This window comes from Lepidothrix coronata, unplaced genomic scaffold, assembly GCF_001604755.1.
Source record: "Lepidothrix coronata isolate B3197 unplaced genomic scaffold, Lepidothrix_coronata-1.0 Scaffold40, whole genome shotgun sequence".
NCBI classification, from domain to species: domain Eukaryota; kingdom Metazoa; phylum Chordata; class Aves; order Passeriformes; family Pipridae; genus Lepidothrix; species Lepidothrix coronata.
Window position 1 is genome coordinate 2,030,796 of NW_016690220.1, and position 23,214 is coordinate 2,054,009.

A 23,214-nucleotide genomic window follows, 5' to 3' on the forward strand; every position below is an offset into this window, starting at 1 on the left:
TGATTAATCTCAAACCCCCCAGTTCAGTCTTCAAGTATTTTTAAAGTAAAACATGAAAAACCAAATGCAAGATTCACAGTTCTTCTGAAGCATTGATACTATCATCCTTTTGTTTATAAATGCGAGGGTTATAAAATTCAAGAAGTGCAAGGTCAAGGGTCTGGATTTTCTGTTCGAGGAAACAAAAATCCAGTTCTTTCACCTTCCAGGAAAATGTTCCCTCCACCATAATTGAGGATATGTAGTGCAGGGTGTTGCTGAAGCTTTACAGAATTATTTAAGTATTGGCAAGACAACAGCATGAGAAACCTAACTTATACTGTGATAAGTGATCCCATTTTAAATTTAGTTTATCAACCACTGATCACAGATTTAAACCAAGGCCTCCCACAATTCTTTAATTCTAGACTATAAAATCATTCTAAAAGGAGTTTCCCCTCTATTTCTTCCACTGATACTTCTGTTCCATACAGAACATTTTAACAGTCATAAGCACAGCTCATTCACTCATTTCCTGAAAAAAACTAACTGCATTCTAGGCCTCAACTCTGTGAAAATTTAATAAAATTATTAAGTACACCTACTCAAAATAGTTCAATGACTAAGTCACTGTGTTAGGAAATAGGAAATCAATCTCCCCTTAAAATGAAGATAGTGAATACAGATTTTCTGCAACCTCAGCAAGTGCTTTAACCACTGAGACACTACTATTAATTTATCATTAAATTGTCTTTCAAATACATCAGGAGCAGAAAACTTCTGATTCTGTACATGCAGCAGACAACCATTGCACAAGAGTCACTTGGTCTGTTCAGCCTGGAGGAGAGGAGACTGAGGGGAGAACTCATTGCTGTCTACAACTTCCTCATGAGGGGAAGAAAGGGGGCAGACACTGAGAGGGGAAGTTCAAGTTGGATATTAGAAAAATATCACCCAGAGGGTGTTTGGGCACTGGAATGCAGGGAAGTGGCCACAGCACCAAGCCTCTCTTGAGTTCAAGAAGCGTTTTGGGCAATGCTTTCAGGCACATGGTGTGACTCTTGGGGATGGTCCTGTGCAGGGCGAAGAGTTGGACTCAATGATCCTTGTGGATCCCTTCCAAGTCAGCATATTCTGTGATAATCACACTGCAACCAAGGCTCAGAAAGTTGTTTCCACTGCATGAAACAGGGCTGACTTTTCCTTCACAGCCCAGGACCACAGATGTGGAGGAAAACACCACTTTATCACTTGTGAATCTTCCACTGTGATCAACCAGACACTGTATTGACAAAGAGTGTTTATTGACCCACAGAAAGGAGTAGAGGAAAGGCTTCCTTCTTTCTTTCAGCTTCCTATTTTTATGACCTGTGCCACCTATGACCTCTCAACACAGCAACTCTAATATCAGCTCAGAGAGTTTATCTATCAACACAAAACTGTTCAGCTGCTGCTGAGTACTCATCAGGAGAAGGAGACTTCCACAAAGATACTGCAGCATCCTTCTCTAGAGCTAATTCAAATTCTTCAGCACGCTGCTCAGGGGTCACTGTCTGAGCGCAGAAACAGTACTCTGATGAAAGAAACCACACTGTTCAGGACAACACTGTACAGGTGTGCCTCCTAGCCAGCCTTCTCACAGGACTGTTATGAAGGCTTCATGTGTTACAGATGCCCATCTGCATAATTAGTAGCAGCACTGTCTGACAGCCATTTAAAATAGTGCTTATATGCAAAAACACCTGTTAAATATGAGGCAATGGATCACTTATGGAATTAACTATGCGCATGGAAAGTATCTTACAATACATCCCAAACACTCCCATGTTCTCATTCTTAGGAACTGTGTGTGTATAAAAAACCAGTACACACTGAAAGGAGCAAATCCACTTGCAAGTACCACACTAGGACTGTTGTACCTTTATGGAAGAAAAACATATCACATTTTCCCTCAGTGTAGGCATGTACTCGCACTACCGTAAAACATTTTCTTTTAAAACATTTAAAAGCCCTGTGTCAATATTTATCTCAGCTCTGGCATAGTTTATTCCTGTTCAGCTTTAATGAAAAATAATTTCTGTCAAACTGAAATGCAACTGCAATAAAGTATAAACTCAGGTCCCTGCATCAACTCAATCAAATCAGTTTTGTGGTACATTGCTAATGAGGATGATCATTCTCAGTTTTCATATCAGTTCTTGAAAAGACAGGAAACCACGACTGTCACAAACTGATGTTGAAATTGCTAAAAGAAAAAAAAAATTGAATCTTTGGATACTTCTCCAACTGTATACTATGTCATCATTTGGACCAACTTAGCACCAGGTAGCACAGGTCTTGAACAAACTCTAAGAGTGAGTGAAGAGTTTTTATCTTCCTTTTCCCCTAACAGGTTACTATATGTAGGCATTAGTTTGTTAGCGTGAATTTTTTATTTTAACTTTCATTATCTCTTTTGAAGGATCAAATGTTTCCATTTGAAAATGTGGCAAAATACAACAAACATCTGCAAGGAATTACCAGGGATTTGAGGAAAAATACGAAGCCTATTTTAAGAAAACAACAATTTGAGCTATGCATTGTTAAAAGTAAGCCTGTCAGCTACTCATTTGCTCCATGGTTGCAGAGGTTGTCTGAATTGCTTACACATTATAAATGAGGGCACAAATAGGAAGAAACATTCACTAATGAGCAAACGGCATTTACTGACTGGTGCAATTGTAGTGCAGCAACAATAATTCTTTTCCCTCTGATGAGGAATATCACACTACAACTGCCCTAGGGAAAAACACAGAGGGCTGTGTCCTTAAACAGAAGCTTAGACTTCTCCTCTCTCGAGTCCTAGACCTTTACATAACAGTGAGCAAGGAAAAGGAAATTTGCTGACCAGAAGGGGATGAAAGAATACAGTAACCCGTAACCCACCCCAGGGTATGATTCTTGAGAAGTATGGATCCTTTCTCATCTTGCAGCAAGGAAAAGAGATAATTATTTTACCATTCATCTGTATACCCAGACAGGGAAATTCCAGCATTTTGGAAGCACACTCTTATTTTTGGTTTATATTCAATAGTGCCTTAAGCCTTTTTGTTACCTTTTTAATACTTCATTTTTGTTTCTAAATTGAGGGGTGTGAAAATATAGCCAGCAAAGGCAATTCAGTGAACAGAGACCTTACTATTCTTACATTTTTCCTAGCAACCCATTCATAATTACCACACTTTTCTATAAATGTATGATTTTCAACTTACTGTCCAAGATGTACTGAGCTGACTTTCCATCATATACCATTTGTAATGATTTGAAAGTTTTTAACTTTTTTCTTTGGTTTTGGTATTTTTTTTAATAAGAACTTAGTTCATTTTGGCAAAACTTTATTTTTATTTATGTATTTTTAAAATAAATACACTGTTCTGAAATATTTTCTACACTTCATTTGCATAGGAATTACTGTATTCAGTTGCTCTATCAGAGTTGCTAACCACAATAATGGGTTACAATAGCGTGTCCAAGTCCTCTCCAGGTTGCAAATACTTTTGGGGAATATGCTGTTTTTATTGTCTACACTAGAGAATTCAATAATTCTTTAATCAAGTAGCATATAGAGTCTTCATTAACTACATTTTGCATTCTCACTGTCCCTTCTCATACTCTACTGGCAAAGGTTGCAGATAAAATTATTAGGATGGCTAAATAAAGTAAAAGTAGTATTTACATACAAAGAAAATACCTACAGAAAACTTTAAACTCTATTATGACCCTAAAACATCTCTGGGTCATATATTTGAAGACAAAGAATTTTACACCTTATACCAAACAAGTGTTAAAAATCCATCCCAGTTCTTTCTAAGCACCAGATTCCTGAGGATAGCAGGAGCCAACAGGCATGCCTGACTGCTTGATGAGACACCAACTGAGCTCCCTCATTATTGTCTGGAAAGCAACAGAATATTTTAAAGGCACTACTTCTGCAGTAAAGAGCCCATTTAGAGTTACGTCAAGAAGAATGCAAGTTACCCCCCGAGTTATCTCAAACCCGGGAAGACTAGAAACTCCCACACAATTTATGCGAGTGAGCACTCAGCTTTTATTTATATGGTCCTCACCCATCTCCTTTTCTACAGCAACAGAAACAACTCTTGGCAAGACCCCAGCAGAGAAAGAGTCTCACAAGAATAAGAAATGGCTGTTTGAAGCCATTGGAGATTTCATTTATGGACACTGCTTCAAGAAAGAAATGCCATAAATTAACTCCCATTGTTTTTTATCTAGACAGTGAAATATTATCTGTCCAATTCTTTATTACAGTGAAATAATTTCCAGACACACTGTTCCAATGGATAAAAAGAAAAAGTTGTAAAGCCACCATAACTATTATGCATAAATAAGGCACATAAACATATTGCATTTCAGTATTTATACTGAATAGGTTTTACTTATTTGTACTTCAAGACAAGTTAAGAAAATACAGTGAACTCATCCTCATACAGTCAGTAATCTAACTCCTTAGTTCATGTATCTGATCACAATCTCAAAATCTGCATTTCTTAATCCATGTTTAACAGAATAGAATACATAACGTACGTAAGTACTCAGATTATGTATTAACCAGCTTAAATATACTACCTTACACAAATGGGAAGGCAAAAAAGAGAAATGCCTTTGCAAGAGTATCTGATATTCAATCACCACAAAGTCATTAAGTAGCAACCAAAAACACTGAGCCCATGGTTTGTCTGCAACTGTTACACTACAGAGTTTGGTATGTAAACAGCAGGCCTCCACTTTCTCAGGCAAACAAGGGAATCTACCATATACAAGAAGATGCATTTACAACATTTAATACATTTCCATATTGAACAAAAATATTTGCCTTCCAAAAAGTGCTCAAAAAATAAGCATATGCCTCACTAGCCCTTTAAAACCATTATGAAGTAGCTCATCTGCTCTATTAATGTAGAAAGTAGGTGTAGAGAGATTGTTCGCTCGTGTCGTTCCACACCTTTCCTCACCTGTTTTGTATGACTTATACCCCCAAACCCTGGCATGCTTCCATCTCTCAGAATTCTAACTGCCAGGATTTACTGAAGTTACATACATCCCGGATCCCACACAGTGGCACAATGCAGGCATTGGAGGAGAAGAACAGAGAAATTAGAGCCATGACAACACCTTCTGTCCCTTGGTTTCACCTGAAACTCAGCAGCTGTAGCCATCACAGTGACCCCAGAAAGCAGCAATGTCTGTTCATTGGCACAGGGATCAAGATCAATTAGTGTAAATCTGGCCATGTTCATACCAGCATCCAAAATGGGGGGGCTGCATATCACCTTTCTTTTCAGAACAGTCTCTGGTCTGTGCCAATTGGTAAAACTTCAGCAAATATAGACCAAAAGCATGACAGAAACCATACCAATAATTTAACAGTATAGATAACCAACCTCCCAGGTTCAGAGACCTTCCCATTATATATGGAAACATTGTCAACATTATCTTCATTCTCAGCACATGGAGCCAACTGTGGCTCACCTAATGAGCTCCTACAGACTAACTATTCATTTCACCATTGCAAAAATAAGAAGTAGAAACTATTGAATATCTTCAACATTAATTTCTGATCAACAAAAAACTCTAAAAGTTAACATGCAAAATTATAACTTAATGTTACCACAGGGCTGTGGTTGAGTCATCTGGATACATTAACTATTAGTTTCACAGCTCACACACAAAAGCTATGAGTTCCTTGAGTTTCTGGAATAACTGCAAGTCTTATTATCATCTATATGTAGTCTCAGTGAATTCACCTTAATGTAGCTTCTGCCTGACAAATATATATGGGTATATACGCACACTCTCGGATGTGTGTGAAAACATATATCTTCTGCCAGCCAAAATAACACGGGAATAAAGGCTGTTAAAGAAATTAAGAACAAGTACCAAACCCTCTGACACTCCCAAATACAATCTATTTAAAGCCTGATGGATAAGCAGGTGCCATAGGAGAACAGAAATGTACAGAGAGCCCACCCTCACCAAAGAAAACAGGGAATGTTCCGGAAGAGAAACAGCACCATCTACCGACAGCACCAGGGCACCCATAAATGACATCTCCCGAAGGACTGGTTTGGGACAGTTTCTCTATGCCACACTGTCTTAATCTAAAAGTACAGAAAATGTTCCACGAACATTTCTGTGTTCTGTGGCACAGAAATGTGGAGTTAAATACATTTTTGTTATAGTACCATTCATTTCCCAACTTGAAATTTTAGGTCCGAGCATCTCAAAGAGCTGTAAAAGATGACCAGTAGTTACCTAGTCCCTCTACTTCCTTCAAGGCTTTACCCTCTGACATCCACGTCTGACCTGATTATTTTAAATATATCCAGTGAAGTATATTTATAACCCCTTCCTACACAGCCTATTTCAGTATGTATTTCTGCTTTTATAAAATTTTGCTAGCACTCAAACCAAACATTCTCCTGACACTTAACATCTGTTTTCTAATCCTGCTAAAACTGCATTCTCCCATTCCTTTTTAACAGCCTGTTACACACATGGCTCCCACTCCTTCTCAGTCTTATTTGCTTAACAATACCAATTTTTTAGTCATTTTCCACTATCACAATTTACAGACTATCGTTCTTTGCTCTTCTTTAAACTCAATCAGGTTTGTCCATGTCATTATCTAAAGCCACAAAACTGGATACAACAGTTCAGCTTGGCCTTTCTAATAAGAGATAGAACATTAGCTCATTTACACTGTGTGCAATAACAGGTTATGAAGCTCATAAAGCCCAGCTAAGGTTCGTATCCAAAAAACCTACTACCGTTTCCTTGACTGTACAACTTATTTTCCAACAAGAAAAGAAATACCAGACTCTTCTGTTCTCGAGAAGTTAATATTTACTGTTACTTATCTCCCCATCGGTACCTTTTTCTTTCACCTGGTTATTTCACCTGGACTTCTTGGGTTGATTATCTACAATCTTTGAATCCAATTTAAGTTTAAAACATGTTCCAAATACCATAAATTAAAATCAAAATACTTTCTTTCCATCTCTGAAAAACAAGAATTTACTTCTCCTCCTCCTCTGTTGTCAGAACGTAAGACACCATGGTGCATGGTAAGAACACCATGCTCTGTCTGCCACTTACATCTTCTGCCAAAAGGGTCAAATGCCCACTGCCCACCTGCGGCTTTCTGATAATCTTTAGAAAATAGTCAAATTATTACCACAAAAATCTTCCACACTGAAGATCTGCTAAGATCTAAGAGCAAGATTAGCACCTGAGTACTTTTTACTGACTTTTTTTTCTTACAATTACTATCTTTGAATTAGTTAGTTTGCCACTGAGTTTCCAGTATATGGCAGAGAACTTTTCTCTCTTAAAAATAAAATTTGATGTCCACCTCGGCAAAATGAGACAGAATCTCACTTCTATAGTAGTAATGCATTATATATAGGATATAGATTTCATCACCATCACTTCACATTAGTCACCTTATTCACCTGTTACACAGCTAATACGAGCAGGTCTGCACTCGACAGTACATCGTCTTGTGTCATAATTTAATTAAAAACGTTTAAGTTCTAAAAAGCATTAAGAATCACTGGGCATAATCCATCTAAGATTAATTCCTGCCTATTTATCCAAGGTTCGACAATATTGACCAATAGAGAAAAACAAGTATATTTTTCCGAGAAGCAGCAAAGCAAAACACCCCTATGAAATCTCAGCAAGCCCTCCACTCACTTCAGTGGAACAGTAGCCTCTCTCCCTGACTTCACAGGCAAACATACTCTCTTTCAACCGAAAACAAAAAAAATCAACAGCGTGAATAATCTCAAACAAGACACTTGCCAAGCAACTATGATTTGGCTATTTAGGTTTGGTAACTGGAGAAAAACTTTCAAGTTTTAAGAATTTGAAAGGAAGCGGAACATGAGAAAACACACTGATTGGGTGTTTTTCACTGTCAATTGTGTCGGGTTAAAGTATTTAAAAAGAAAAGCTGCAATCAGTGGTAGAGTAAAGACCTCTGGTGATGGCATTCTGGGTAGAAGGTGCTCAATACTGCATTGTCTTACAGGTCTTACAGGAGATAAGCTGCTGCTGTTTTGCATCCTTACTGAAAGAACTCAATATTACAAACACTAATGTTTGTATTTAGAGACAAAAATTCTTGTTAGACTTCATTAATATACAAACACGATAAAATAATATGGATAGATGAATATGGCACTTAATTACATGGTTTAGAGATGGACTTGTCAGTGCTGGCTTAATGGTTGGACTCAGTCTTAAAGGTCTTTTCCAACCTAAACAATTCTATGATTTTCTTCTCAAGCATTTGAGACTGAGAAAATCGGTCAGTGTAAAGATAGAGTCAAAGTAAAAGGCTAGGAGCAAAGCCTGACTGAAGCATTAACTTTCCTCATGACGTCAATTCTTGCACAATACATTGATTTTTTCTGTGCGAACCCCTAACGAAGGTCACGGTTTATGAACAGATATTCACACTCAGGGTTTTTTTTAGGTTAGAGCCACGCGCAGGAAGTCGTACCTCATGTGCAGGATGCCAATGAGGGTGGCGGCAAGGTCGGAGGACATCCTGCCCATGATGCAGCAGCGGCTGAGGCAGGCGAGCAGGCTGGCAGGTAGGCAGGGCAGGAAGTACACCAGCTGCACCAGCCGCCGCTGCGCCTCAGCGGGCAGCAGCACCAGCGTGCCCTCGAGCGGATCTGTCAGCACACAACACACACACAGAGTCAGCACCACGCCAGGACACACCACCACTGCCCTGTCCAACTTCTCTGAGCTACTTGCCAAAGGGAAGAGAATATAACCAACACCGAAGAGAAAAAAAAAGGAAAAATATTAAAGCAATACTAGCCTAGAAAACAGGAGGCTGGGGGGGGACGGGCTTATTGCTATCTAAAACTACCTGAAAGGAGGCTGTGGCTAGGTGAGGGTCAAGTCACCGTTTTCTCCCAGGTAACAAGTGACAGGATGAGAAGAAAGGGACTTAAGTTGTGCCAGGGGTGATTTGGATTGGATATTAGGAAAAATTTCTTCACTGAAAGGGTGATCAGGCATTGGAACAAGCTGTCTAGGAAAGTGGAGTCACCAGCCCTGGAAGTGTTCAAAAAATGTGTGGCACTCAGGGACATGGTTTAGTGCAGACTTTGCAGTGCTGGTTTACTGCCTGACCTCTATGAACTTAGAGGTCTTTTTCAACCTAAATGATTCTATGATTCTTTGATAGACTGGAAACATTAGATTTTGTGTATCAGATTTAAGTCCTGCTAACTTGAACTAAAGATCTGAATCTTTTTAATATCTTTTAGTAAATGACATGCATAGGTCATTTTAACCTTTATTACAGAGGATAAACCCATCTCAAACCCCCACCCACAGTCTTGATGTTCACCTAGGAAATGGTAGGATTTTCCATGGATTGCAACCTCCCTGTCAAGTGAGGGACAAAATTCATTATGCTGTAGTGTAGAAGTCTTACCGTATATTCGAGCAGCAGTGGCTTGTAAACTTTGCAATAATTCCTTGTTTGAACGAGAAGCAGCGGAATGAATGATATCAATAAGTTGATTGGAAAGCTCAGGGTTTCTCAAGCCAAGCAGAGCCAGTTGCTGAGGTAAGCCAGCCAACCATCGAGACAAAACTTTACTTCGACTTCTAAAGAAAAAGGGAAAAATAATAAGACAAAACAACAAAACCCCCACAAACTTCTCTTTCAGTCTTGAGTGAGTTGCTTTTATTTATCCTTTCTGGCTCAAACTGAAACAATCATATAGATCAATCCTATCTTTCATGGGCTACAATTTCTCTGCCACCCTGGCCTATCAAATCAAGCATCATTTATAAATCAAAAGCATTTAATCAGCTTATTACTAAGGGGATAATTACAGGAAAAAAAGCTGCCAAGCACAAATCAGGAACTTCAAAGTAGGTCTCTGAAGATGTCAACAAGAGTAACATGATGACGATGATACAAGTTTATTTCCCTTTCAAAAGACCGGACAAAATCCTCACCAGAACTTTTCAAGGAAATTAAGTAGCCATGACATAAGAGGGAAGGGCCTTTCATAGAGATATGAACTGTTCAACAGTACGAAAAGCCTGGAGAACAAACAACTGAAGTGGGTGAGCTGGAGGTGGGCTCAGATGTCTCGAATCACTTGACATGCAAATAGTGTAAAGGAATAAAACATTTGCTCTTCTTCCTACAGAAGAAAGCAGGTGCTGGTATCAAATGAAGCTAGAAGGAGCCAGGATCAAAAACAAACAAAAGGAAGTTGGTCTTCAGACAGCTAAGCTTTGTCACACCTCGACAGAGGATGCTGCAGTTGCACTTGATTTAGACCAGTCTAAGGAATAATCAGAAAAACTCATGAAATAGACACCCAGTGAGTGATACTAAGAAGTCCCGAAGTGTGGAAGTACAGGCTTCAAATGGTTGGAAGCTTAGAGTACTATGGACAAGTAATTCTTATCTTCTTCCTATAGCAAGATACTACCAGTATAGATACCCATATGTGCACACACCCACACAATATATGCATATATACACACAGTGACTACACATGTGTGCAGTGATTAAGGGTTAAGAAAACTAAAACATCAAGAAAAAACTTAATTCTGAATCTTGTAATAAATTAAGGTTTTTGTCACAAGGCAACAACAGATCAAAAGCTCAGATCTTGTCTTTGAATCAGATACACCTAAAAAATAAACACATTCACACAAAAGTTCTTGGAATATGCTCCAACATGAATTCTGTTCCTCTTAGACTGCTCTTGACAAGCTTGAGAAAAAAAAAAAAAGAATGAGGAGAACAGTCACAGAAGGGCTGAAGGAACTGTGATGTCAAACTGAATGGAACAACATGAACATCATCCAGAATCCACAGAACAGACCACATTTTGAAGAAATTAAAAAAACCCCACTTGTTTCTAAAGGAAAGAAATGGATCAGTACTGTACACAAATATTGTCTTAAATTGTTTTGTCAGACACAGGTGTAACTATATTTTTTTGCAAAAAATTTTTGAGATTTCACTCTTTTGTTACTAAAAATATCACAGTTCCATGTAGAAGGTTAAGAGGAACAGCAAGAAAACTACTGCTATTTGTGATGTCTAAAGATAGAAAGTTAGAGCTATCCAGATAATCACATGAAACTGAACGAGATGCTCAAGACTTCCAGGTAAGTACAGAAAACAGCAGTTATGTAACCCCCGGGAAATTAGTCAGTATGAAAAAGATCTCTTTTTCACTCTAGATGAAAGGAGAAAAATAAGATATTCCCAAGGTTTTTTCTCTATCTTTTGAATTCCACAAGCTTTTTATAATGTTCAGAGCATAGTTTTGGATATTTCTGGCTGTAGATCCAACTACATGTAGGCAGGCATTACCACAACATAAGATACAACAAAGCAAAGAAGTTGCAGAAGTGAACGACTTTCCCAAAGCTTTACTGTGCTAGTGGATGGCAGGACTTCTGGGAGTCCTGACCTTTGATATTTTTACCTAGTAGCAGAAACAGGTATCATGGGTATGATCTTACCACATGCCTCAGAAAGTCAACTGTGTCCTGGGTTGCATCAAAAGCAGTGTGGTCAGCAGGTTGAGGGAGGTGATTCTGCTCCTCTACTCCATGCTGGTGAGACCCTCACCTGGAATACTGCATCCAGCTCTGGGGTTCCCAGCAAAAGAAGGACATGGACCTGCTGGAGCAAGTCCAAGGAGGCTATGAAGACCATCAGAGGGCTGGAACACCTCTCCTACAAAAAGAGGCTGAGAGAGCTGGGGTTACTCAGCCTGGACAAGAGAAGGCTCTGGAGAGACCTTAGAGCTGCCTTCCAGCGCTTAAAGGGGACCTGCAACAAGGCTGGAAGGAAATTTTTTCAAGGGCCTGTAACGATGGCTTCAAACCGAAAGCAAGAAGGTTTAGATCATCTATTAGAAAGAAATTCTTCACCGTGGGGGTGGTAAGGCACTGGATCAGGTTACCTAGAGAGGTTGTGGATGCACCATCCTTGGAGGTGTTCAAAGCCAGGTTGGATGGGCTTTGAACAACCTGGTCTAGTGGAAGGTGTCCCTGCCCTTGGCAGGGGGGTAGATCTAGATGAACTTTAAGGTCCAACACAAACCATCCTTTGATTCTAGGATCTCACAGCCCTTTGCAGTTCCCAAACAAGCTAAGATTGATGCAGCCTGATTTGTGTTTAAGGTTTTTATGTAGCTGGAACTGGATGACTTGGCTGAAAAATACCTACTGGAAAAGTTAAGATTTGGAGACAATCTGGACACATCTGATTATGAAAAAGTGTTATAACAGTAATATAGAGAATGATCTTCTCTTACTTGAAGCAAGACAGATATCTAATAGATGCACGAAACTGGGAGCCCAGAACGACAACAACACTTTTTCTTAAACCTAGTCTCTTTGGAACCACACAGTCAAAACAACAGAATACTTTTCTCAGAGAAAATAAGTACAAAAGGCTAGACAGGTTCTACCAGAACCAGCAAAAGCACTAAGTCACAAGTCCATGACCACAAGCTGCAGTAGTGGAAATGCTCTATGGCTACAGCTGCACACTCTTGACACATCTACTGACCACCACACAGCCAGAAACAATAAGCATGCAGCTGTGTACTTCCAGTTAAATTTTCATCATGAAGATCTATCTAGTACTTTAGCAAAGACAGATAACTAAGATAATACACATGTCCATCTCACAGAGTAACCAAACTTTCAAATTTCAGTGACACAGTGTCAAAACAGATTCAAAATGAAGTTTTATAACATCTACATACAAATTCAGTATTCTCACTTCTGAAATAAATATGCTATTTTGAAATGAAAAAGAGTATGCAATTTTTTTTTACCTGATTCTTTGACTCCTCAAATCTTCTTTTTGGTAAACTCTGCTAAAAAATTTCAAAAGCAATGTACGAACTGGAAAGAGGAGATTCCTTTGCTGGTATAGTGTATATACTGCTTTTATCAAGGGTTCTGTTGCCACTAGAAAAAAAAAGTATAAAAATCTGAAGTAGTAGTTCTTAATCTTCTGACTTTATACATACATAGAAGAGCTATTTTTATCTACAGCTGTCTACATTAAACTCCAGAGGGAAGTACCAAAATGACTGAATTCTAAACCATTGAAACACCATCTTCTTGTGTAGCTTGTGAAGGAGCCAGACAAAAGAATAGAGACAACGTGTGAGTGAAAACTTCAGAACTTCTTGAAGACAAAACAGTGCACAGGTTTGCGTGGTAGCTGAGAACCAACAAATTCCTGCTTTCCACAGCTATCTCCACATCCTTTTCCCCTAGTGCAATAACCTCCCAACAATCTTCGCTTTACTCCTCACCTATGCTCCCCCAAACCTCACTGTCACGGTGCCTTCAGTTCTCTCTGTACTATCCCTTTCTTCCTGCTATACACACTAACCTTACTAGCTCTCCCAGCTGGCTCCAAGTTACTCTGGCTAATTAATCAGAAAATACGTACCTCAAGAGGCCACTGGCAAGACACTAAAATTTTTTTTTTATTGTAATGGCTCATTTTTAATTTTGCATTGTCTTCTAAAAAACACATACCCTTCCAGGCCCTTATATTCCCCAATGTCAGATAGGTTCTAAACAAATTAGAGTTAATTTTTTTGCAGTACCATCTGACAATACAAAGTACAAAATTTCTAGAGCACCATCAGAAAAAAAAAGGAAGTGTCTTTTCCACAGAATCACATAATGGTTGAAGTGGGAATGAACCTTGAGGTCATCTGGTCCAACTTCTGAATATCTTCAAGGACAGCATTTGGTCACCCTAACAGTGAAAAGTGTGTTCCCGATGTTCAGACAGCACCTCCTGTGTTTCAGTTTGTGCCCACTGCCATTTGTCCTGTCACTGGCACCACTGGAAAGAGCCTGGCTCCCTCTTCTTTGCACCTTTGCTTCAGAGATCTACATATGCTGATGAGAACCTGAAACTTCTTATCTCCAGACTGAACAGCCCCAGATTTCTCAGCCTTTCCTCACAGAAGAGATACTCCAGTGTCTTCATCATCTTCATGGCCCTTTGCTGGAATCTTTCCATATATCCACGCCTCTTTTGTACTGGGGAGCCCAAAACTGGACACTTCAGGAGTGGCCTTACCAGTGCAGAACAGAGAGGCAGGATCACCTCCCTCAACCTGTTGTCAACACTCCTAATGCAGCCCAGGACATCACCGGCCTTCTTTGTGCAAGGGCCCATTGCTGGCTCCACCTGGTCCTTTACTGCCAAGCTACTTTCAGCTGGTCAGCCCCCAGCATGTACAGGTACATGCTTGTTCCCCCTCAGGTATATGACTCCACACTTCTCCTTGTTGAACCATGAGGCCATTTTTCCAGCATGTCAAGGCTGTATTTTCTCTCCAGCTAGTAGATTAACTGTAATCTGACATCTGGTCAGGTTTTTAGTACTGCACAAGGATTATGTTGAAGGGATGAGATAAACCATTCACACAAACAGATAAGAGATTTGTGAGATAACCAATTTCTCACAGGAGAAACCTTTACAGGATCAGCAGAGAAGATCCATACATATTAATCTTTCACAATTTAATTTAAACTCTTTTTAGTGCTTATTTATTTTCTGGATTCCTGAGGAAAATTATTGCACTAAAATGGCCAGTTGGGGTAGAAAAACACAAGCCATTATCTACTACTTGGTAAAAGTTTGGCTGACAAAGTTAAAAAAAATAAATCAATGTTTCATTACAAGGAAAAGCCTGAACTATCTGATTTAACAGTCTTAACAATAGTTTGGAAACTGCTCTCTTGAGTAGCAACTCCTCTACCTTAGCTCAGCTAGTGAGAAAGGCTCTGACTCTCAATTATTATTTCCCTTCAACACAAAGCTAAATTTGAAGTGCAGATAGGAATGATTAGTTATTATCTTTGTCACCAGGGACATAGGAATAGACAGATTCCCAATTAAAATGGATTTGGAAGGACTGACTGCCAAAATACATTTGAGGGATATTTGACATTTTTCATCTTGCAACTCTAACAATGAAATCTGTTGCTAAGGGCAAAGCATTTTCTATAAACTATTTGGTTGTGTGGCTGTGGAATTCACTTCTATCAGACTGGTAAGACAAAAGACTACTGCCACTTTTAAATTTACTGAAAAATTCCTTTCTTAAAGAATTTCTATTTCAACCACTTAATAGACACGGTCTCATTCGGAATATAGCCAAGTAGTACTTAAAAAGAAAGAGGCAAGCCAAAATACTGTACTGATCCTGCGAGTCACAGCTGGAAATATTTTCTCTTGGAAAAGGATTCAGATCAAATACCTTGGAAAAGATTCAACAGCAACTTCCATCAGAACTACCATGGCATTTTATACCATCAAAGAACTGGAATGGTCATCTGACAGTACTGAGTCTACCAGTTAATGATTTTAAAAAAGGTTTGGGCTATTAAAGTATCATGCATCTCTACATCCTAGTAATTACTTCTTCAACATAAAGCTCATCTTCCCATTTATAAGAGTATCTTCAGAAGTAAAAACAGGAAACAGGTACAAAAATATATTCACACTTTGCTTATCAACAGTATGAGAGCACTCCTAAAAATAAAGTTTTCAATGCTATACACACAGGGATATTACCATGAAATTCAATTTACCTCTATGACAAAATACATTATGATGTAACAACTGGGGATAAGCTGCAGCGAGCTGAAAATGCTAGAATAATTCAAGCTCTTTGTCAGTGCATAATTTTGTTTTTCAGAAACTATTCATCTTACCTTTGTTTTGCTGTATCTGCATTAATCTCCAAGTCACACCAAGCAATCTGTTCACCTGTTTGCTATTCAGCTTGCTGCCATCCTGAAGAGTATCTGTCACAAATTTCCTTATCATGTCCAGCCAACCAGAGTCTGTCTGAAGAGTTGAAGTGCTTGCTAGCGAAACCATTATGTCACACAAGGTTAAGTTCAGTAAAAGATGGTCTACATTGTTTGAGGATGTCATACAGTTCTTGTGGCTAAAGGGAGGAGGGGGGGGAAACAGAAATATTTCAAAAAATTATTTTTGAAATAAAAATGGACAGCAGCTGATACCCCTTGTGCACACACCAGTGTTCTACACAGACTGCAAAGGTGCAGAATTATTTCAGAACACACTTTCCATGAATATAGTCTCACATCTGGGAGCTGAGAGGGGAGACAACCTGCTACTGGCCTGCACAAAAACAGAATTGGTGCATCTACTCTGATAACTCAACAGTGAAAAAATGTGTAAGAGTCTGGCTTCTCCTGTTCCAGTACTGCTTTGCCATATAGGAATACCACAGTGTGTCCCATCTCGCCTCCTAAGTGTGTTTACCCAGCCCTGTAATGCAACACCAGAAGACTGCACATGAAAAAAAATGACTGAACTATGTTTTCATGTAATTCAGCAGTCAACTGAAGAAAACATGCAGAAATAAGAAACTAGTTAGACTAACACAGCCATCATTCAGTAATATGCAAATTCCAGATCAAGAGTTCAATAAAAGAACATATACAAAAAAAAAAGACTTCAATAATTTCCTCAAGGCAGCATTTCAGTTTCTACTGGAGGCTATTCAGATGACTTCCTATACAATACTTTTATAAAGAACAACCAAAACTTTCCAATTGAAAGCAATGCTACCTTCCTATAAAAACTTTTCTACAGATCTTCAACCAATACACAATAAAAAGTTTTCTTTTCCAACATTAAAACCTTGATACTCGATAAAGCATATGACTCACATTGCCTCAGTTCTCTTATGAAATTAAAAGCTGTTACATGATGTTGATTTTATTCTTACCCTTTGAATGATTCTTTCTTTTTGTGTTTTACTGTTTCTTGTACAGAATAAGGAAAATGACGCATGAAGTGGTGCTTGAAATCAACAAGGTAATTCATTCGAAGCCATAGTTCCTGTTAAGGAAAGCAGATGATAGACAGAAAACATGGTAGTAAGTGAAATACATCAACACAATTATTTTCCAAAATCCATTACTGGAATGAATAAAAAACAGGAACATCAGCTTCTGTTTCCAAATTTTATACATATATTTATTTTCAGATGCAAATGTGAAGTCCTGTGCATGAACCCACAGGTCCACAAAACAAGGGAGTGAAATGATGATGTAAATTAAGCTGAGCAACATTTAATCCCAACTGGACCAGTATATTTTCTTAATGTAGATATATGCAATACTAAACTCAGTTACAGATGTGATTTGAAAGTGCTTTTGTATCAATTTATCAGTACTTAAAATCACAGTGAAATCTGATTAATTTGCAGTGACTGCCCTGAGTTTTCCATTAAGATACATTCCAATACTGCTTTTATCTTTCCCCACCATTTATGTACTTGTACTTGAAAGCCCACTGACAAAACATTTTTCAGTAGAAAAGCTATCCTTACAGAAAAAGGATTCAATATTTTAAAACAATTTTACTTCGTGAGTTAGCAGACACTCATAGTCACCATTCTACAGTGTCCAGCAGAATTCACTTAAAAAGCCTGCATTGCTATCAAATTTATCAGGCAGAATAATCTTTTAGATATTCGACTACTAAGAACAGAGGATGGCCATTAAACTATTTCAAAAATCAATAGCTTTCCAATAAGCATATTCAGAGTAGTTTTCCACTTTGGCCTGTAAGCCCAGGAGCTATTAAATAAGCAAAGCTTTTATTTCAAAATTGAGCCACTTGAATGTATTTTGTATATAAAGTTCACTATAAAGAAAAAGACAAAATAAGCCATTTATCTTATCTAAAATGAAATATGCTCCACAAAAACCAAGTTGTATGAACCTCAGAATTTTTTTCCCTCCTCAAACATCCTAAGGTTATAACTCAACTGTGTGTGTATCCAAAACAGTTCACATCTTGACACAGGAGCACGTCTTTCATGTGACCAGAATTCAGGCACTCTATGGCCAAGGGCATTAGCTCTGCAGTATCCTTAAGAAAAAGGTTGGGGGCAGTAGTCTGCCATAGACAATTACCTGGCCAAGTCCCTGCCTTTTGCCTGCTTCCAAGAGGCCCTCTAGAAAAGAGGAAAAGGAACAAGGGGAACAGCATATTTTGTTCAGACACGCTGAACATGTATGTTCAGACACACTCAGGCCACATATGTTGGGTAACTTTAGTTTAATGTAATGATTTCACAAATATTTTCCAATAAGCCATCTATGTGTAGCTTTTTGTTTAGCAAAGGAACCTACAGTTGTACACACAGGTAAAGTCACGAGTTGTCAAGACATTCCTTCCAACTACTCTCAGTAGCCAAAAAGGAAATCATGTTCTCTTTTCAACATGCAAAATCTTTGGAAGAACAGCAAAAGTTACTCTCCCCCCCAAAAAAAAAGGAATTCATTTATCAGGGTAAAAGACAGAAAATAACTAGGTCAAAAAACTTTTCCAAAATGCTTATTTAGGTTTTGATTTGATGTCTTATGATCCTACTAATCATGACACAGCAACACAAATTGCACCAAGCAATTACAGGATCTCACACCATCTTTACTCCTAGCTTTCCAACCATTTAGGGTTTGTTCATTTCCACCCACACATAAAAAAATGTTTTAACACATAGAAACAAGGAACAAACAACTCTGTTCTACATTTTGTTCAAAATTATATTCTAGAGGTTATCTGGGAGACAAAATGCTCCCCTTCTCCAATATCACTTACAATTTCAAAAGCTTTTGTGCTGCAGTCTGTCAAGGAGGATTCCTGGAGACTATAAGTGAACTCATTGCTCAGTTCAACAGATTCTCTTCTAGAGTAAGAGACTTAACAAAATCCAAATTCAAATTCTACTCAACACCTAGGCTTTTTCTCTCCTAATAAAGTATTTTCACTGCTTCCAATCACCAAACCACTAGTCCCTAATCAAAACAAAAAGAACTGTCATCATTATGCCCCGGATCATTTCTCCCTTACCATTTTGCATGTTTCATCGTGTCGCTTTGTGAGCTTCCACAACAAATGGATTATACTAAGCACTTGCTGCATAAGCTGCTGAGATTCTGATTCCAAAAGGTTTCCAAGAATGGGAGCTGATTGTGCAGGAGATGCTTCAATCCAGCACTCAATCAGTAATGGAATTATTATCTCAATAAAACTTTTTAAGTTTTCAGCCGAGGACAGGCCTTTTTCTGCACTGTCCATTACACTTGTCAGAGACCTAAACAACAGAAGCAAAAAAAGATAAAAGATAAAGATCACACCTCCAAAAAAAAATTACAGTAATACCACTTCCCTGATTTCTCAATAACAGGAAAAATTACTTTCTTAACACATTAATTTTCTTGCTGGCTTTCTTGCTAGATATTTCAGTATGGAAGAAAGGGAATTCAAACCATTTACAACAAACCTCCCCGGTTTCTCTGCAAGTTTGTGGACCTCTGTAATAACTTCTTAGACTTCAGTATTTCTTTCCCCATTGTTATATGTAAAGTCTATTAAGTGGAGAAATATGATTTGCATTATCATATTACCTTCAAGCAACAGGCAGGAATTCACTGTACTCAGCACAACAAAATATAAAAAAATCTTCAAGCTCCTTAAAGCAAAATAATGAAACTGACTAGAAGGTTTTGGCAAATGCAGGAGGTTTATTACAGGTCATAACTTTCTCCAGCTATAATAAACACAATGCTTTTCATATTAATAGGGAAAAAATATTTCTGCAAAAATATAACTTTGGTTCCGACCTGATGTTTAGCCATAATGCTCTGGAAAGCAACTAGATGGAAAATTATTAGAATTATCGGATAAGATCATTTAAAGACATTAAAAAAATGAAGATATAGTCTATAATAGTTGTGATTTTTTTTCTAATTCATAGCAGGGAATTCCTATCATAACACACATAAAATTGGTACACTGAGCCTCCTGTTAAATTCCTTTCTATTTCAGTGTTCTCCAAGTGATTTTTCTTTACATATACACTCAAAATAGGATCTGAAAACTATTTGCTTTCTTTATACAGACATGCTGAGAAATTCTGTTTACAAGTATTTTAATTTCATATTGGATTGAAGGAGGTAAAGCAGTTTTCCAAACTCATCCTGTCATTTCTAAATTATCCAATTAGTTATATCCTTCTATGAAGCTACATTTCTCATGTTGTTGCAATCATCTACAAAATGCATGTAAGAGAAAATTTTATTCTGTCATTTCTCTCCGGTTGAAATTGGTATCTCAAGAAAATGACTAAAACAAAAAAACCCCTAGGTTTTAACAAACTGTAAAAGGTGAAGGAAGAAGGAATAAAAAGAAAGTGTGAGATAAATACAAGCTCTTTTTCAATGCAGGCAAGATAGGAGAGAGAATTTAAAGTTCCACAAAATAAATGGACAAGCGAAAACATAACTGGTCATAAGAAAAAAAATATTGTTAGTACTTACTACAACTATCAGCTATCTTAATATTTTATAAAGTTTAGCATTAACTGCAGCAACCAACATATCTAGTAAATTTAAATCAGTTTATTTGTCCCTTTTTTGTTGCTTTATGTCCTTTCTATGCTGCAGACACTGCAACAGACACCAGTTTCTTACAGTAAAGAGTTTAGGACGAATGCTTCTATCTTACTTTTTAACTCTCAGTCATCTTAAGACACAGTAGACCAATCCCACCTTCCAGTTATAACCACAATGAATTCTAAAGCATCACTGGACAAGCCAGTTGATGCTAAGACTATGATCTCATTGAAAAAGTGCAGTTGTCCTGTAAATGCTATGCCATGACAGGATTACACACCCAGCTGAGAGTCTGAAATGTAAGTAATTGGCTGAAATGGCTCTGAAGTAGTAGTCTTTCATAATTTCTCCACAAAGAATACCTGATATTACAGCAGAACTCTGGAACTCAAGCAATCTATTTCTGGAACACAAAAATCTCCCCATTAAATAGTGAACAGGGCCTGAAACCTAAGAAGCTGGCAACACCTGAAGGTTGCTACAAAAGTGTAACACACACACTGTTTCAGTACTTTTCTGAAACAAGTAATGGAAAATGGAAGAATTCATGCCAAAAGAGATACTCCCTCCCAGCTGTTGAAAGCATTTGGGTAAGAATACTTAGCTCAGTTTTCATGCACTCTTGAAAAAGAAGCCCCTATCTCCCAAGATAAGACTATGCCACACATTCAAAGTTAACAACAAAAGTGGTAAATAAAATCTAAGTGCCAGTAACAGATGATGACAAAATATATAGTAATCTATCCAGTATTTATTTGATCAGTACAATATCCTTAGCAATACAGGTTCACTGGAACTGGGAAGGTTTGATGTCAATTAATCTTTTTGTCATGTATCTATTATCACTATTCTTTAACAGTAAGGTGGCTCTTAGAAACACTACAAAGCATATTAGCTTCATATCAGTATGAAATACTATTGAGAGGGGCTGCAAAGTGTTTGCATACCCCTTAAGATGTAATTTTTCTTTAAAATGCCACTACTTTTATAAAGCAGGACCAAACAAATGAAAAACGCGTAAAATATCTGTCTTTTGACTAAGAAGATAAAAATTCAGCAAAGCAAAGTCGAGAAAGTGTAAAAGAAACAGAAAATAAAGAAACAACTTGTTGTTCCTTAAAACAGGAAAAGTAATTGGAAGTTCGTAAGTTTTTGTGGCTTGCAATTTAAGCCAGGTTACTGTCCTTCTTTTCTGTGTGTACTGCCAATTGCAGTAAACACAGTACACCAAGTGGACTGCATTTTCCATTTCTATCTGATGTACACGTCACACCATATAGGTATTGAATATGCTTCCATTTCGGTCTCTCAAGTCTTTGCTTTTCTCTCCAGCCTCCTTTTGCCCTTTCTTAGCAGAATCTGAAGGTCTACTGTTTCTCTCCAGCACCACTTCCAATCCAAAAAGTTGTGAAGGCTTTCCATGTTTCCACACCTGAAATGAGTTTGATGCAAAAACAGCACAGTCAGCACATAATGCAGAGGATACATTCTAACAATCTCCTAATTCACTGCAATTTTAATTTACACACAGCAGGAAGACCCAGCACACAACAGAAGATAATTAAGTCTTAAGACTCGCATCACTGAATCACCCAGCATTCAAAGCTCGGAATCGATCCTTTTTATTAAACATTAATACCCCAAACTGATTCTGAAAACCTCTTTTCATAACCACTAGATTATCAATGAGGTGTCATCCCTACCCAATGAACTTGCAAGATTAGAAAGATACAGGAACTTTAAAAATTTAGCATACTGTTACGGTGTTTGGAAGCCTACTTTTTAAGGAACAAAGTTGAAACTTACTTCCAGTATTAGTGATGAGGCCATCAATACGCACACAACACTGCAAACAGTTACTTACGACTTCTTTAAACACACACATACACACACACACACACACATTGTCTGAGTATTGCACCTCTTATTAGAACTAATTTCTGTCCTTGCAGTACTGGCCACAGCAGAGGCCTGGGAATGCCCATAAAAGGCCACAGTTGGGATTGGGAGTGAGAATTAAACATCTTTAGATTATTAGAAAAGTTTTCAGTGGCAAATACAAAAACCACCACGGCAACTTTTCACTATTGGAATTGCACACATAACCACTAAAACAAGCTGTACTGGCCCTTTGTGAAAAACAAATATAGCAAAAATACACAAAATTGCAATTAAATGCAATTTTAGTACCTTCTGCAGATGATCCTTCCATTTTCTATTCTTCTTTTCTGCTGCCATCCACTTGCTTTGCCAATCTCGCCTTGGATTCTAGCCATGTTTCCTTATATTCTTCTGGCTCCTTCTCATGCTTGCAAACATCTTTTTGAAAGTATTTATAACCAGAAGTGGATCACGACGTTTCACCAAAATCTAGTTCCTCAGAAAAGCGGAATCCAGTTCAGGTGATACCAGATGCAAAGTTTACTTTCCTAGACCTTGGATACAATGCATCTTCAGCTATTACAGGGCATGGTATATCACACACTGCATATCACTCAGGGCACAATACAAGAATCCTCTGATACACAGTGGTCCACAATTGTGTGCTTCTGACTGCAAAGATGAAGTCAATAAGACTGTTTTGTGCTCAGCACTGAACCCTTCCCCTGCCTTTAAGTGGGCTTCACCAGCCTAGTTTCCAGATAAAATTTTACCTGCAGCTGATACTGTTGGTCA

General features: G+C 38.0%; 1 protein-coding gene across 1 annotated transcript in view; it reads right to left on the reverse strand.

Annotated features, from left to right (window-relative positions):
• Positions 1–23,214, reverse strand: part of TEX10 (testis expressed 10) — a 52,803-nt gene that overhangs the window by 22,675 nt on the left and 6,914 nt on the right. Inside the window, exons 5-10 of the mRNA XM_017813215.1 lie at positions 18,995–19,238; positions 16,860–16,972; positions 15,811–16,049; positions 12,894–13,029; positions 9,500–9,675; positions 8,546–8,723 (exon numbers count right to left, since the gene is read on the reverse strand). Of these exons, the coding sequence (XP_017668704.1) occupies positions 8,546–8,723; positions 9,500–9,675; positions 12,894–13,029; positions 15,811–16,049; positions 16,860–16,972; positions 18,995–19,238 (1,086 nt within the window). The remainder of the gene's footprint in view (positions 1–8,545; positions 8,724–9,499; positions 9,676–12,893; positions 13,030–15,810; positions 16,050–16,859; positions 16,973–18,994; positions 19,239–23,214) is intronic.